Genomic DNA, 17,726 nt, shown 5'->3' with positions numbered 1-17,726 from the left:
GAAGCCCCACAATCTTGCACCTCTTCTTCAAAGATGACAGCCTTGTGTTCTTTAGAGTCAAAGCAGCTGAAAGCCGTTCGATCCTCGCTTGCATCGCCAACTACTCCAAAGTTTCGGATCAGACCATTAATCTCGATAAGTCTACGATCACTTTCTCACCTAACACAAGCCAGGAGGACAAAGAGACGGTAGTGGGGATTATGGGTATCGAACATACTTCGGGTCTTGAGCTCTACTTGGGCCTGCCCACCTTCTCGCTCCGCTCTAAGATTATCCAATTTGAGTATCTTAGGACCCGAGCGATGAAAAGGATCCGGGGTTGGAAGTATAAACTTTTCTCGATGGGCAGGAAGGAAACTCTCATAAAGTCAGTCGTCCTAGCTATCCCGACTTATACTATGGGTTCGTTCAAGATTCCGAGTGGTCTTTGCAAAGAGATTGAGACGGCTTGTAGCGTTTTTCGGTGGGGCGAGAATGAGGAGAAAAAACGATTCCATTGGAAAAGTTGGGCGAAGCTATTTCGGCCCAAGTGCGATGGCGGGGTGGGTTTCCGGAGCCTCCACGAGTTCAACCAAGTGCTTCTCGCTAAACAAGTTTGGAGACTTGTGAGAGATCCTCATCCTATTGCTGCGAGAGTTATGGCCGGTAAGTACCATCCTGAGGTATCTATCCTCTCTGGCACGGTGAAACCTGGAGGCTCTTATATATGGAGAAGCTTAATGTGGGATCGAATGTTACTTGAGAATGGGTCGAGATGGAGAGTTGGTAACGACGAAAATATCTCCATCTACAACGACAGATGAGTTCCCTCTCTGAACAGTTTCAGGATTCAGTCCCCGCCGAGGCTCGATCTTCATGTGAAAAACAGAGAGCTCATCATCCCCTCTGGTGATTGGAATAGAAACCTTATCCGGGAGTTCTTCCTTCCCTTCGAAGCAGACCGTATTCTTTCGCTGGTAACCTCGCGCTCAAAACATTATCCCGACTAATGGTAACCTCACGCTCCGTCATATCCCAGTCTTGCCTGCGTGCTCCCTCTGCGGTGCCCAAGAAGAGTCCTCAGCCCATGCGTTAATCTTCTGCCCACTGGTCGAGTCCGCTTGGGAAAACTCGCCCTTCGAGTACCTAAGTGACTACCCGCGCCGGCAGCTCCGGATCATCTTCCTCGAAGCCCAGGAGACTCTCACTTCTCGCGTTCTTAAACTCTTCACCATTCTCTTGTGGGAAGTGTGGAACCAGAAGAATAAACAGCTCCATGGAGATTCGAGAACTGAGCTCAAGTTTGCTTTTCGGAGATCGGTCTCGCTGCTGGACGACTACGAATTGTTCAACCGGAGCTCCCAGCCTCGCCCTTCCCACCCGGATCCCAGTCCTCCGCCGAAGATGGTGCGATGGAAGCTGAATGTGGATGCTGCCTACCCAGTGAACGGAGATGTGATGAGCATTGGTGGCTGTCTCCACGACCATCAGGGTGTTTTTATTGCTGGCACTAGTACAAAAAACAGCATTGGGTGCGACTTTTTTCGCACCCAAAGGTCGAAAGTCGCACCCATTGATACCTTTAGGTGCGACTTTAGGTGCGACAAAGTCGCACCCGAAAGTTCGCACCTAAAGGTCATGGGTGCGACTAGTCGCACCCGAAGGTCATGATTTTTAGGTGCGACTTTTAGGTGCGGATATTCGCACCCATATTCGCACCCATAAGTCAGAAAAAATGTGCGAAAAAGTCCGCGCGAATGCCATTGGGTGCGACTAGTCGCACCCATAAATTTGGCGGGTAGGCCAACGGGTGTTATTAAATTAATTCAAATTAACATAACATTTGTTAATTCAATCCAAACATATAATTTACTAAATCACAAACCTAAGCATTTTACTATACAATCTAAACATGTTATCAAATTAATTCAAATTAACATTACTAAAATTAACATAACATTCACAATATAACATTACTAACTAAACTAAAATGTCTAATTAACATTTCAAATTAAGTAAACTAATGATATCATTTACAATTTACTAATGTTATATATTAAGTAATAATTTCAAATTACAATTAACATATAAAACTAACCTAACTAAACTAAATTGGCTATCTAATTAACTTTCTAATTAATTAGAGTACATATAAGAATATAAATAAATGAACTAACCTCTTGAAGAGCCGACGAGCAAGGACGGTGGCTTGAGGCTGTGAGCGACGGAGCAACGGAAAAAAGCTCGGGGTTGCGGTGAGGCGTGCTCGGACGAAGCGAAAGAGGCTGTCGGAGTAGGACTGTCTCGCAGCGAGAGGCACCTGCTCCGTGAAATCAATCCAAAAGTCACAAATTGAACACGTATTCCATGAAATCAACCAATTGAACACGTAACATCAATTTCACGATTTACGTTCAAAATCCAAAAGCCCCAAAATTTAAAATCCTAATCGGACCAAACACTCTTTTCTCTCATTCTCTGATCTTCACACTTCATAGTTTAAAAAGAAAATACATAATTTTTAGAGATAACTCTTTCAACATTACATCAAATGCACCCAAACAGAGAAGCACACACCCACACGGTCACACCCACTCCCTCATTCACTCTAGAAGAAAAAACCCCTAATTTTTCTCAGAGGCAAAGAGACTGTAAGAGACCAAGGGAAATAGATAGAGGGAAAGATGAGTGATAGAGAGAGACGAACCTGTAGGCTGAGAGAGAGAGGGTCGTGGCGGCGGTCGGAGGAGCGTAGTGGTGGCGGCGGCGACGGGGTGGCCGGAGAGAGAGAGGGCAGTGGCGGCGAGAGGTTGGAGGTTGGAGTGGTGGCTGCGACGGGGTGGCCGGAGAGAGAGAGGGCAGTGGCGGCGGTCCTCGTGACGGAGGCTGAGAGGTCGTGGCGGCGGTCGGAGGAGCGTAGTGGTGGCGGCGGCGACGGGGTGACCGGAGAGAGAGAGGGCAGTGGCGGCGAGAGGAGGTTGGAGTGGTGGCTGCGACGGGGTGGCCGGAGAGAGAGAGGGCAGTGGCGGCGGTCCTCGTGACTGAGGCTGAGAGGTCGTGGCGGCGGTCGGAGGAGCGTAGTGGTGGCGGCGGCGACGGGGTGGTGGCGGCGACGGGGTGGGAGAGAAGGAGAGAGTCGGAGACAGAGAGATAGAGGCGGTAAGGTTTTTTTGGGCGAATTTGGTGTTTGAATGAAAACCTATCGAGCATGCTTTATATATAAAGACTTTTAAATTTGGGTGCGACTTTGTCGCACCCAATGACACCTTTTGGTGCGACTAAGTCGCACCCAATGACCTGTGTCAGTTGTTTCGGGTGCGACTAAGTCGCACCCAATGACATTTTTTTAAAAAAGGGGGAAGTTTTGGCCGCCGAAATTTTTTTGGACATTTAGGTGCGACTTAGTCGCACCTATAAGTTTGGAGACAGTATTGGGTGCGACTAAGTCGCACCCAATAGTAGTACAACACTATTGGGTGCGACTAGTCGCACCCAAATTCAAAAAATTTCCCGAAAATTTTTCAACGCTTAATTGATTTTTGGGTCCGACTATTCGCACCTGAAAGTCTTTTTGGTGCGACTTTTAGGTGCGAATAGTCGCACCCAAAAGTCAACCGCACCGGAAAACTGTATTTGTAGTAGTGTGGTTTTCGTCAAAAGTAAAGTTCCATTAGTTCTGGGTGCGGAGCTTGCTGCCATTCATGAAGGCATTGTCTTTGCGAAAGATGGAATTTCCTTCCTTGCGAGATCGAATCTGACTGCAAATTAGCTATCTCTATCCTTCATGGTCAAGATAGTCGGGACAACGAAGAGGTCTTTACTATCGACGATATTCGAGCGACCCGCTGTTCAGTTTTGTTAAGAGAGAGGGCAACAAAGTTGCTCATATTATTGCTCATTGTAATTCCTTTAGTCGCATTTATGATATTTGGTTTAATTGTCCCCCCAGTTGTATTCTTGATAGCCTGAAGACCGATTTGGCTTCAGCTAAGTCTTAATCCTCTTGTTTTTTTCAAAAAAAAAAAAAAGTGCTTTGGGCTTTAAGCGATAGGCCCAATAAATAAGTGGGCAGTTAGCCGAACCCGAGAAATGGCCATTCGGGTAATTCGCTTTTGCCTTCTTCTTTCTTCTTCCTGAACCTGCAAAACAACTAAAACCCTAACCCCCTTTACTGTCTCTAAGCTTTTTCCGACCACCATGTCGACCCTAGAAATCGAGGCTCGAGAGTAAGCATCTTTATTAGCTCAGTCATTTCCTCGACAATGCATTGATTTTCGGACTACATTTCCCTCTCAACCATGTCGTCCTATCCAGTTTTTAACGCTAGCTCATTTTATCTCGAGTCTAAGAATTTTTTATATGTATTTTTTTTTCATTTTGTACTTTCGTTTCAGCGTGATCAAGATCGTGCTTCAGTTCTGCAAAGAGAATTCTCTGCACCAAACTTTTCAGACGCTGCAGAGCGAGTGCCAAGTGTCTCTGAACACGGTGGACAGCGTCGAGACTTTCGTTAGTGACATAAACAGTGGAAGATGGGACGCCATTTTGCCCCAAGTTTCTCAGCTCAAGCTTCCCAGGAATAAATTGGAGGACTTGTATGAGCAGGTATTTCTCTCAAATTGTGTATAATAGACACTTACCTCGGAGTTTCCTCTAAACATTGATTGACGAAACTAATTAGGAATGCCTTTAGTGACCCATGGCATAATAAACCGTTTGCTAATTGTATTTATCTTGCTGCTGGATCATTAGCACCCGGATCCGGGTAATCGTTGAAGCTTTTAGGGTCTGATACCATGTTCTAGTTTCATGGGGTTTCGTTTTAAAACCAATTGTAAAGAGTGTACTAATACATGGCACTATAAACCCAGTAAAATTCATTTAGTTTTTAGTCGCTTTATATACAGTACAGATTGTTAGATTTGGTTTTAGCACTGTATAGTTTTGAATAGTGATCATCATGATTCATGTACACGTTTTGGTTGTGATACGAGTAGATTGTGCTCGAAATGATTGAACTTCGAGAATTGGACACTGCCCGAGCCATCTTGAGACAGACTCAGGTGATGGGGGTCATGAAGCAGGAACAGGCTGAACGATACTTGCGGCTCGAGCATCTTCTCGTCAGAACTTATTTTGACCCGAACGAGGTCTGAAACAGTTTTAGTATTCTTGTCAGGTTTAATAACTGTAGTTTTCTTTGGGGGACTTATTTCAATAGCCATGTACAGGCTTATCAAGAGTCGACAAAGGAGACTCGCCGGTCGCTAATTGCGCAAGGTCGGTTATCTTGATCTGAATGGAATAATTGCAAAGAAGTAAGCCGTGCATAAATTTTTAATATATTTATGTAAATTTTATTTTCAGCCATCGCAGCAGAAGTCACTGTTGTACCACCTTCAAGATTAATGGCTCTTATTGGTCAGGCACTGAAGTGGCAGCAACATCAAGGTAATTTTTTTTCTTCTTATGTAGTGATTCATATATATATATATATATATTTATGAAGTTAGCCGATCTCCTTAGAGATTGGCCGAGCACTTTGTAATATTTTATTTTCCCCTGGGTTTCCCAGATTTTTTTAGTTTAATAAAATTTTGTTGTATCCTAAACAAGTCTCTTTTATAATAAACAATAATAAAATTCTTTTAGGATTGCTTCCTCCCGGTACACAATTCGATTTATTTCGAGGAACTGCGGCCATGAAACAAGATGTGGATGATCAATATCCAACAGCTGCCTCACATACAATTAAGGCAAGGAGAGTTTTTTGTTATTTAACTTTATTTTCATGTTTGGAAAGTATTTTTAATTGTATGACTTATGGTTTCTCTGTACAGTTTGGGTCTAAAAATCATGCTGAATGCGCTTGTTTCTCACCAGATGGGCAGCTTCTTGTGTCGTCTTCTGTTGATGGATTTATCGAAGTATGTATGAGTGAAAAAAAACCCACCTTTTTGGAATAATCATAAGATGATATATTTTTTTTGGATAACAAGCAGGTCTGGGATTATATTAGCGGTAAGCTGAAGAAAGATCTACAGTACCAGGCTGATGTAAGTTTTTATTTTCCTTTCCACTGCCAATTTTTTTTATATGGATATTACTAATGCTCTCGTCTACCAGAACTTCCGATAGCTTCTAGAAGTTAAATCTGTTGCTATGCTTGTTGCGTGATGTTATTAATTCTTTAGGACACTGTGCATACAAATATATTGTTATGTTAATATAGTGAAGTCCTTTTGCCTGGCTGATTTCTGATCCTGAGTTGTTGCTTGGTTTTGTAGGAAACTTTCATGATGCACGACGATCCAGTGCTCTGTGTGAATTTTAGTAGAGATTCGGAGATGCTTGCATCTGGGTCACAAGATGGAAAGATCAAAGTAGGTCCTAGCTGGTCTTTTAACTTATTTAAAAAAATCCTGATCCCACACACGTTTACATGTCTGTTTCCCTTTTATGGATAGAAGAACTTGCAGTTATCTCTTTTGAATATGAAGTGATTGTTGTTCGTAACTCGATTAATCACGTACAGGTGTGGCGTGTTAGAACTGGTCAGTGCTTGCGCCGTCTTGAGCGTGCCCATGGTCAAGGTGTCACGAGTGTTACATTCTCTCGAGATGGAAGCCAGTTATTAAGTACATCATTCGACAGCACAGCAAGGTGACTAATGCCCTTCAGTTCTGTGTATTCCTGTTTCCCACATTCTTCATCAATAATTAGTTTTCACGGTCGGTCTGATTTGGTATTAATGTAGGTTATGTCTGATACAGGATTCATGGCTTGAAATCTGGGAAGATGCTGAAAGAGTTTCGCGGTCATAGGTCTTATGTGAATGATGCAATCTTTACAACTGAAGGATCCCGTGTTATAACTGCATCTAGTGATTGCACGGTCAAAGTGAGTTTGTTTCCGATGAACTAACAAGGGAATTCAGTTTTGGACTTTATATGATTAGTATTGTCATTCCATTTCATGTTTGTTTAAATAGGTTTGGGATTTGAAGACCGCCGATTGTCTTCAAACGTTTAAGCCGCCACCTCCTTTAAGGGTATTTTTTTTTTCATTGTAGACTTGCATATATACATACACATGCATCAATGCATTCTGTTTAATCTTAGATCTCTTGGTTATTTCCGGTTATCTCACTGCTTATTTCTCTTTTGTCCCCATCAGGGTGGTGATGCTTCTGTGAATTCCGTTCACATTTGCCCGAAAAATACAGACCATCTTGTTGTTTGCAATAAGACTTCGTCTGTATATATCATGACATTGCAAGGACAGGTATCTGTATTTTTATCCCAGATAAAGCAAGCCCTTTACTTTTTACCATGCACTTTTACCGGAATTTGTTTATGAAATGTTTGTGTATGACTATGGGTGTTTAGGTTGTGAAGAGCTTTTCATCTGGTAAAAGAGAAGGCGGAGACTTTGTGGCAGCTTGTGTGTCACCGAAAGGGGAGTGGATTTATTGTATTGGTGAAGATAGGTAACATGGAATACTAGTCATTGTGTACATATGTTTTTATCATTATTGATAACTAACTTTTAACATACCATATATAGCTCCTTTTGTTGTATATACGGTGTATTTTCATTTCTCGGCATTTTAATACACATTTCATGTTAAATTTATACCCAGGAATATATACTGCTTTAGCTACCAATCTGGTAAACTGGAGCACCTGATGAAGGTACGTATGCTTTGTTTTTATAGCTGATCATAGTTCAAATGACCGTGCCCAAAATTGATGACACTATTATAAAGTTTGACTTGGATTTCGAATTGTGGGATTTTTTGAAGTTTCATTTATTTGCATGTTTGCAGGTTCATGAAAAGGATGTGATTGGTGTAACTCATCATCCGCACAGAAATCTTGTTGCCACTTATAGTGAGGACAACACGATGAAATTATGGAAGCCTTGAATCTGAAGTTTTGACTACTCTTTAATTTACCCATGACTTGTGTATATGTAGATTTGACTACTTTTAATCTTTTTTTTTTATCCCCAGCGGATAAAATTTGTTAATGCAAGAAAAAATAAATTATTTATGGGAGAGAGCTAGGGTTGTCTGTTGTCGTCGGAAGGGTAGGGGTAGGTTTCTCTGTGTCTTCTCAACCCTTGATTTCCCTTAATTGATATATGTATTGTTCATTTGGAATGTAGTTCAAGTGTTATTCGGTTAATCCATGAAAATTTTATAGGAGATATGTCGCATCTACGTTAAAAAGTGGTCTATAGACTTTTGTAAGTTTTTCCATTTTTCAGGCAAAAGTGCTCGTATACATTCGTCTTTAACATTTTTTTAGCGGTGGTGATTTTAGTCGGAAGAGATGTGTGTAGCTTCCTAATTTTGAAAATAATTATGATGTATTAAGATGTATGATTAATAATTATGTATTGATGTATCAAGTACATTTGGCTGTGAAATCTGAAAAAATAAAACGCCAAGACAAAGACAAGTCAAAGAGCATACTTAATTTGTCGAGGATTTAAGTAAATCTGATTGGGGCGTTCCTGATTTCTTTTATTTTGGCCGGTCTTATAATGAGTTAAATCAATTTTTTTTACAAGAAAAAAATTAAGAGAATCAATGACTATTTTCGATTTCTTAAACTTACAACGGTAAATGATGATTCCCGAACGTATATAATTGATGACCATTAACCGCATTACCAATTAGTAAAGCTCTATTTGGATTGGATTGGTTTGGTAAATATTGTTTAATTAATTTTATAATAATAAGTGACTATTTACCATCACAACTAATTATTTGTTGCATAACATGATAATTTAGTAGTTCCTTAATACGTGTTACATACATATATATTTCATAAATGAAACGGCATTATCAGGGGCGGACCTATGTGCAAGCCTCAAGAGACCTGGCCACTCCACCCCTCCAAACCCAAATTTTTGGACTTAAAATATATATATATATATATATATATATATATATATATATATATATATATATTTTCAACCTAAATTGATTATTGAACCCCCTTCGCATTATCAATTCCGAACATTTTCCATATTCACATTGTGCAAGCTGTGAACATTATATTTATCTTTAGCTATCTCAACTGCCTGGCATTGCCTTATTTGGACTTTGGATAACATCCATCGGAAGTTGTACCGTCAACTATTTTCGAGTCGAATTTCCCATATCCCTTCAAAAACAATAAAAGCTTGCCCAAGCTCTGTATTGTGGAAAATCAGTATGTAACAGAGTAGATAATACAAAGAAAAGCTTCTATATTTTGTTGGGCGATACAATTTAGGCAATATGGAAGTTGAAATCGGGCAATCTAAATTAATGAGGAACCATGCTGTGTATAGTGTGAAGCCAATTAGACTCTCTCTCTCTCTTTCACCAATTAGACTCTCTCTCTCTCTCTCTCTCTCTCTCACACATCTTTTACCGTCTGCCTCGTCAGAACAAACACTAATATGGTCTCTGGAAAAACCTGACTGCATTTAAACATCTTACTTTCTCAACCATTGCTCTTTATAACACTGCGCGTGTTGACTTTAGAAACATATTGAATTGGCAACATTACTACCTTGCATTCACATATCGTCATTAAAAAATAGATTATAAAATGAACCAATATGAATATGTTTCATTAACTTTCATTCACATCACTACCTTGCTTGCATGCATTGTCACATATACTAAATTACAAGCCTTAGTGTTTCTGATCGTTTCTTTTTCTTTGAATATAATACTTTTATAAACATGCAAATAAGCAGATATAGTAGGAACCAGCATTATAGAAACTTGAAAAGTAGATAAATCGTAATAAATAATAAACTTCATCCCATCGAAATAATAAATTGTGCATATATAGACCAAGTAAAATTTATGACAACTTCTTGTAAGTAACAGCATAGCTTCCAATGAGTTTAGCCTACTTCAAATGGGAAAAGGACAAAATTACTCCAGGGATTCAACTACTACTCGATCAGTACAAAAATTCATCTCAAGAAATATATTATTTGATAATGCTACTCTCTATTATTGCTTCAAAATAATATCATGGAAAATTTCTTGCACTCTGTTGCAATATATATAGTCGATTTAATATCTTCTCAGGCGTGATGTAATTAATTATATAACCGAAAATGGAAAAAAAAAAGAGCTAGCATTTCCTTACTTTTGGTCTCTGTACTTTAATTACTGAATTGATTATGAATAACATCAGGTTAATCAAATGGTAACTAACTTGGTCTAGTATAGTGGTAATCACATACAAATTTCGTATATATCATGCGTTAATGAACTTCAAGAGCTAATGTCATTACACTATAAATAACAAAGGGAATTAAAGAAACCAAAGCTAATTACTGTACGTTGAGAGACACATGTAATTAGGAGATGTCAGTATGTAATTACATCAGTGTAAGAGAGACAGATGAAAAGCCATTTATTACCATGCACAATCCACAACCACCTCTTCATATGTATCTTAAATCAAAACCGCCTTTAGTCGATAGATAATACATATATATATACAATACACTTGACCTATCTAGCTAGAACAAGCAAAGCCCATCTCTCTCAAACTCAAACTTGAGTATAGTAGTCTTCTTCTCATCGATAAAAGCATAATGAAGCTAATTTACTCTGCTGCGGTGATATCGGCGTTGGCGGCGTTGTTAGTGTCGGTCAACGGTCAAAGTTTTATGGGGCAAGGTGGTAATAGCAGCACAGACGCGGGTGGTGGCGGGAGAGAGATGGTTCCGGCGATGTTTGTGTTCGGAGATTCGCTGATAGACAACGGAAACAACAACAACCTCGCTTCTTTCGCCAAAGCAAACTACTTCCCGTACGGCATCGACTTCCAAGGCGGCCCAACCGGTCGCTTCTCCAACGGTTACACCATCGTCGATGAAATCGGTATATCTATCTATCTATCTACCTATCATTTCTTACAGTCTCAATATACCGTACATGCATAAAGACGCACACGTTATGTATACCGCTCTCAATGAATATGCAATCTCATCATTTCATTTCTTGCTTTCCAAGGATTCTCAATGCAGTGGTTGTTTATAAATATATAATATTAGAGTGTGTTTAGTAGAACCTGTAAAATATTACTAAAAAAACGAGAATATTTTTTCGTTTTATGGCTTGGCTAGATTAATTTGATGGAAATTAAAATGTATAATTAAATTTACTTATATTTCCTTTTTTTGGGAAATTAGTTCGGTGGAACATAAAAATAAACCCAAATTATTTGTATTTGATAGTGACCAACACTAGCTTGTGTCTCTTCTCTCTCTCTCTCTTCATTTTGTTTCAAATTTTGTTTTTTTTTTAAACTAATTTTTTTTTTTTTTTTACCCCATATTTTTTCTCTTCGAGATTTGAGTTTGGACGGTAAAATTGGGGTTCTAACCTTATGGGATTATACGTTACTATTGTGATTAAATAGCTAGGTTTCATATCTGTGTGATTGCGATTTACGCGGTCAATGGTCAATGACGTGATATAGCATTGACATGACAATGTGTATTGCAGCTGAGTTGTTGGGACTTCCTCTAACCCCGCCGTACTCTTCCACTTCCGGCGACCAAGCCCTGCACGGAGTCAACTACGCCTCCGCTGCCGCTGGAATCCTCGACAATACCGGCAGAAACTTTGTATGCCTCATTGATCAACTTAAAACTATTAAGTAACTAAACTACTAAAATTTTGAGATTTGCTAAATAACAATTTTTTTTTATAAATAGTCATTAGTGATGTGCTATTATTGTTTGGACGTTTTTAGTATTCTACTAATGCTCTTACAATTTGTTAATACATCTCATATGATTATTTACTTAAAATTTACAAAAAAATTGATTGTATGGTAAAACTTGAATTTTTATATGACTATATATTTAGTGAATCAAGTAATATAATATATTTATCTCATGATTAATTAATACTTGATTATGATCACCAAGCCCGCTATATATGTAATGCATGTATTTAATGGATCAGGTGGGTCGAATACCATTCAATCAACAGATCAGAAACTTCGAAACGACTCTGGATCAGATCACGGACAACCTCGGCGCCGATGACGTGGCAAGCGCGCTCGCTAGGTGCTTGTTCTTCGTGGGAATGGGAAGCAACGACTATTTGAACAACTACCTCATGCCAAACTACCCAACCCGAAACCAGTATAACGGTCAGCAATACGCCAATCTCTTGGCTCAACAGTACTCTCAGCAACTCACTGTGAGTATATCTCACTCCTATAAACTTTATACACATTGTTAAAGTTTCCAGACTCGAATGGGTTTTGGTCAGATCCAAAGAGCCCGTGGTGTGGCAAATCTAATCTACATGGGACTTATTAGTTGTCGGTTTTTTTTATTAGTTTAAAAAAATTTCATTGTTTGGAACTTTTCACGTTAAATCTATCTTCTTAATCTCAAATAATATTTTCTTTAGTATCATCAACTTTTTATATATAATTGGCAATGGCAGAGCAGAATTTGTACTCAGGGGCAGGCGTATTTGATACAAACATAAAAAAATTAAACTTGAAAAAAAGGGGTGAGGGGACTTATTAGTTGTCGGTTTTTTTTATTAGTTTAAAAAAATTTCATTGTTTGGAACTTTTCACGTTAAATCTATCTTCTTAATCTCAAATAATATTTTCTTTAGTATCATCAACTTTTTATATATAATTGGCAATGGCAGAGCAGAATTTGTACTCAGGGGCAGGCGTATTTGATACAAACATAAAAAAAATTAAACTTGAAAAAAAGGGGTGAGTGTGTAAAATAATTCAGAAAGGACAGCAAAAAAAAAAAAAAAAAATCATATAATTTTGAACTAAAAAGATAAATAAAAACGTAAGAGTAAAAATGTATTTATGGAGGCATACGAGACTGAGTTAGACAACAATGCGAGGGATTAGATGAAATAAACATTTTATGGGACTAAAATGAAAACTTTCCTAACATAAAATTATTTTTAAAAAAAAAATTTAGAAAAGTTTGATATTTAGTCCCACCTTGGCTCCGTATATACACGAAGCATTAATGCGAGTTTTTTTTGGGGGTGGATTCAGAGACTGTACAATCTGGGAGGAAGGAAGTTTGTGATCGCAGGGCTGGGAATGATGGGGTGTATTCCGAGCATACTGGCTCAGAACTCCGCCGGAAAATGCTCTCAAGATGTCAACAATTTAGTCAACCCTTTCAACGCCAACGTGAAGACGATGATCAACAGGCTCAACAACAACTTGCCGGGAGCCAGGTTCATCTACGTGGACACCGCGAGAATGTTCCAAGACATCCTCGCCAGCCCCAGATCTTACGGTACTGTATACATATAAATATCACCGGTCTTCCGTTTATTTATTTATTATTATTGATCAGCTTGTTGTTATTATATATTACTGTGATTCCGTGTGGCAGGGTTCAGCGTAATAAACCGGGGGTGCTGCGGGATTGGACGGAACGCGGGGCAGATAACGTGCCTGCCGTACCAGACGCCGTGTCCTAACAGACAGCAGTACGTGTTCTGGGACGCGTTTCACCCCACCGCCGCCGTTAACGTCATCATGGGAAGGAAGGCTTTCTCCGGCGACACCACCGTCGCTTATCCCATCAACATTCAGCGACTCGCCACTCTTTGATCGTCATGTCTTTCTATATGGGAAATATTGTATTCATTTTGTCAGTCCGTGTTTGAACGCTTTCGACTCGTTTTGTTCATTATTGCATTACATATATCTTATTGATTGAAGAAGCAGACACATATGTTTTTAGAGTCAAAGTCGAAGCATAGCCAATATCTGACATGTTGACGAGTCAATGTTCCACCTCCTTGCCAATTTTAAAACAATATATATATATCGTAGGGCCGGTCTGGTCTTAAATAAAAAAATCAAACCGAACAAGTCTAAACAATTTCAAAAAAATTAAACTGGAGGGAACCAAATAAGAGAAAAAATAGGTCCGGATCAAATCGATTAACACGGTCCAATCCGGTTTAGACCATTTCAGACCATACCGTTTTAGACCGTATCATTTGAGACTCGACCGTTTTCAACCTGTTTATTATTATATTTTCTGAAATATAACAGTTTTGTTCCAGTTTTGGACTGCTTTGAACCGGATCGAGACCATAATATTTTAGACATATTTTTTTTATTATATATATATATATATGGGATCGATTCGGGGCCGGATACCTGCGGAATACGGAATATACTAGCACAACACAATATATATGCCTCCGTGGCTCCAATCCAAACAATATAATCGACGGAAAAATAAAAGAACGAGACAACGAGATTTACCCAGGTTCGGACCAAAATGTCTTACGTCCTGCTTGGAGAGTGGTTCCACTAACAAATAATAATCCGAGATTACAAAGATTACAAGCCCCCACAATTTTCTCTTTTCTCTCAAGGATTTTTCTCTCTTGGTTGTTCTAGGTTATTTTCTCACTTTCTTTCTCTCACCCACTTTTCCTCTCTATTTGTTTTTTTTTCTCTCGGGCATTCAAAACAACAACAACACTTTTGCTTTATATACACAATACAAAATAAAGAAGTGGGACCCATAACTTAAGGCCACGTTCACAAATCTCCACCTTTGCTTTAATGAGAACCGAGAACGAACAACAACCCACACCACCGAGAACCACCGTAGAACCACTCTCCACGTCCTCCTCTAGTTGCTCAACTTCGCAACGTTGATCAAGTCACAACAATGCCGAAACTTGATCCCCGTCACCGCCTTCGTAGCCATATCCGCCGGATTCTCGTCCGTGTGCACTTTCTCAACAACCACGGACCCCTCGGCGACCACATCCCGAATGAAGTGTAGCTTTACATCGATGTGCTTCGTCCTCTCATGGAACATTTGGTTCTTGGTCAAGTGTATCGCGCTTTGATTATCACAAAACAACTCCACCTCATTTTGTGCGATCCCGAGCTCACCGATCAACCCCTTCAACCAAAGAGATTCCTTCACGCCTTCCGTGGCAGCAATGTACTCGGCCTCCGTCGTAGAAAGTGCAACTACCGGTTGTAATTGCGCCTTCCAACTCACCGCAAAACCAAACAAGGTGAACACATATCCGGTCAAAGACCGCCTCTTGTCCAAGTCACCCGCAAAGTCCGCATCAGCATATCCTCTCAACTTCGCCGCACCTTCATTTGCCCGTCGATAGAGTAAACCAACATCCGAAGTTCCTTTAACGAACCGAAGGACCCACTTCGTTGCCTCCCAATGTTCTCTACCCGGGTTGGCCATAAACCGGCTCACAAGGCTAGCCGCGTACGCTAAATCCGGTCGTGTGCACACCATGGCATACATGAGACTCCCAACGGCACTCGCATAAGGAATCCACTCCATGCTCGCTCGACCCTCCTCGGTCTCCGGCGACATACTTGCGGAAAGTTTGAAATGAGCCGCCAAAGGTGTTTGAACCGCCTTTGCCTCCGACATCCCGAACTTGGCCACCACCTTCCGAAGATAACCACATTGAGACACGAATAGTTCACCGCGTCTCCTATCTCGTGTGATTTTCATCCCCAAAATTTTCTTGGCCGGTCCCATGTCTTTCATCTCAAACTCGCTTCCCAAAAGCCGTTTCACGTTGTGGATTTCGTTCTTGTTCTTCGACGCTATCAACATATCATCAACATATAGCAACAAGAATATTCCACTACCATCAACCCACTTGACATACACGCAACTATCAAAATTGCTCCGCGAGAACCCATTTCGTACCATGAACTCGTCAAACCTCAAGTACCATTGTCTCGGAGATTGCTTCAAGCCGTAGAGAGATTTCCTAAGAAGACACACCTTATCTTCATCTCCAACCTTGACAAAACCTTCCGGTTGAGCCATTAGAATTCTCTCCTCGAGATTCCCATGAAGAAACGCGGTCTTTACATCCATTTGCTCAAGCTCTAAATCATGTTGATTTACCAAAGCGAGCAAAACCCGAATGGATGTGTGCTTCACCACGGGGGAGTAGATCTCGTTGAAGTCGACCCCTTCTCTTTGTGTGAAGCCCTTAGCCACCAATCTCGCCTTGCACCGCGGCTTTTCAAACCCGACAATGCCTTCCTTTCGTTTGAACACCCACTTGCAACCAACTACACGTTGATCTTTAGGCTTGTCCACAAGTACCCATGTCTCGTTCTTGTCAAGTGATGTCATTTCCTCTTCCATCGCACACTTCCATAGCTCTTTGTCTTTGCTCATCACCGCTTCCCGATACGACCTCGGTTCCAAGTCTTCCAACTCCTCCGCGGCAACCAACGCAAATGCAACTAAATCGGAGTAACCATACCTCTTCGGAGCTCGGGTTTCTCTTCTATGTCGGTCTCTTGCCAATTGGTACGAGTCTAGGCCCTCGTCATGACTTTCACCGCTTAACTCTTCAATTTCTTCCAAGTGACCCTCATCACTAGCCTCGTCTTTATCCTCCCGCTCATCGCTACATCTCCCCAATAGCTCCACCTCAATTTCGGCTCTTTCCTTAGCGACCTCCGCGCTATCCTTCGCCTCTTGAGTAGCCACGGCCATGTAGTACTCGGATTCTCTAAAGACAACATCTCGGCTAATGACACATTTCGAAGCTTCACCTTCTTTGTACCAAAGCTTCCAACCCTTCACGCCCTCGGGATAACCAACAAACATGCACTTCTTTGCTCTCGGATCTAGCTTGTCCTCTCTTTGGTGCATGTACGCCACACAACCAAATACCTTCAAGTTGTCGAGCTTCGGTGGAGAACCATTCCACACTTCTTCCGGTGTCTTGTAATTCAACGCCACCGATGGACATCGGTTTATCAAGTGAGCCGCCGTGTTAACGGCTTCTCCCCAAAACCGCTTCGGCAAACCGGCCTCGAATAACATGCATCTCACCCTCTTAAGTAGTGTTCGATTCATCCGCTCCGCAAGTCCATTTTGTTGCGGGGTTCCCCGGACGGTCTTGTGCCTAACCATCCCTTCTTCCTTGATGAACCGGTTGAACTCATCGCCCAAATACTCCAAACCATTGTCCGTTCGAAGCTTCTTGATGTTTCTCCCGGTTTGTACCTCTACCATCTTCTTCCATTCTTTGAACTTTCCAAAAGCTTCATCTTTATGCTTCAAGATGTAGACCCAAACCTTTCGAGAACAATCATCGATGAACGTGATGAAATACCGGCCTCCACCTAGAGTCGGCGTCCTCGACGGCCCCCACAAATCCGAGTGCACATAGCTCAACGTGTCCCACGTCACATCCGCAGACCGTGTAAACTTCATTCTCGTGGCCTTGCCGTAGATGCAATTCTCGCAAAACTCCAAGTCACCAAGCTTGTCACCCCCGAACAAACCTTGCTTACTCAACTCCTTCAAACCTCTATCACTCACATGACCCAACCTTTTGTGCCAAAGGCTCACCAACGATGTCTCTTGCGGTTCCGTAACCGCCGCCACATCACCGACCAAGGTGCTACCTTGTAGGACGTAGAGACCACGCTCTCTAATACCTCTCAAGTAAAGTAGCGACCCCTTCGTGACCTTCAAGACATTATTTTCACCTTTCCAAGAAAAACCTTGTTGGTCCAAGATTCCAAGTGAAATGAGATTCCTTCGTAAGTCCGGGACATGCCGCACCTCCGTCAAAATCCGCTCGATCCCATCGTGCGACTTAATCCGCACCGTACCGGTTCCGGCCACCTTACATGACTTGTTGTTCCCGAGCAACACCTCGCCCATCG

The 17,726-nt window shown here is 41.0% G+C and overlaps 2 protein-coding genes across 2 annotated transcripts; both read left to right on the top strand.

The window, feature by feature from the left end:
* Positions 1 to 4,076: 4,076 nt before the first annotated feature.
* On the top strand, positions 4,077 to 8,168 carry SMU1 (transducin family protein / WD-40 repeat family protein). Its single transcript, XM_089620973.1, has 16 exons — positions 4,077 to 4,205; positions 4,374 to 4,584; positions 4,977 to 5,129; positions 5,211 to 5,259; positions 5,347 to 5,430; positions 5,632 to 5,735; positions 5,820 to 5,906; positions 5,982 to 6,035; positions 6,267 to 6,362; positions 6,515 to 6,642; positions 6,753 to 6,879; positions 6,971 to 7,030; positions 7,156 to 7,263; positions 7,368 to 7,468; positions 7,622 to 7,673; positions 7,808 to 8,168. The coding sequence occupies exons 1-16, from the start codon at positions 4,177 to 4,179 to the stop codon at positions 7,904 to 7,906; spliced, it is 1,542 nt and encodes a 513-aa protein (XP_089477099.1). The 5' UTR covers positions 4,077 to 4,176; the 3' UTR covers positions 7,907 to 8,168.
* Positions 8,169 to 10,512: 2,344 nt separating this feature from the next.
* LOC149391532 (GDSL-like Lipase/Acylhydrolase superfamily protein) lies at positions 10,513 to 13,634 on the top strand. The gene is made up of 5 exons (XM_089621302.1): positions 10,513 to 10,885; positions 11,513 to 11,634; positions 11,978 to 12,217; positions 13,059 to 13,308; positions 13,408 to 13,634. The coding sequence occupies exons 1-5, from the start codon at positions 10,597 to 10,599 to the stop codon at positions 13,626 to 13,628; spliced, it is 1,122 nt and encodes a 373-aa protein (XP_089477428.1). The 5' UTR covers positions 10,513 to 10,596; the 3' UTR covers positions 13,629 to 13,634.
* The last annotated feature ends 4,092 nt before the right edge of the window (positions 13,635 to 17,726 follow it).

The sequence above is a fragment of the Urtica dioica genome, chromosome 7, assembly GCF_054948205.1.
Source record: "Urtica dioica subsp. dioica isolate 48M chromosome 7, U.dioica_male_clone48M_v1_H2, whole genome shotgun sequence".
In the NCBI taxonomy this organism is placed as follows: domain Eukaryota; kingdom Viridiplantae; phylum Streptophyta; class Magnoliopsida; order Rosales; family Urticaceae; genus Urtica; species Urtica dioica.
The sequence above is the reverse complement of the archived record's forward strand: the minus strand, read 5'-3'. Positions and strand labels throughout refer to the sequence as shown.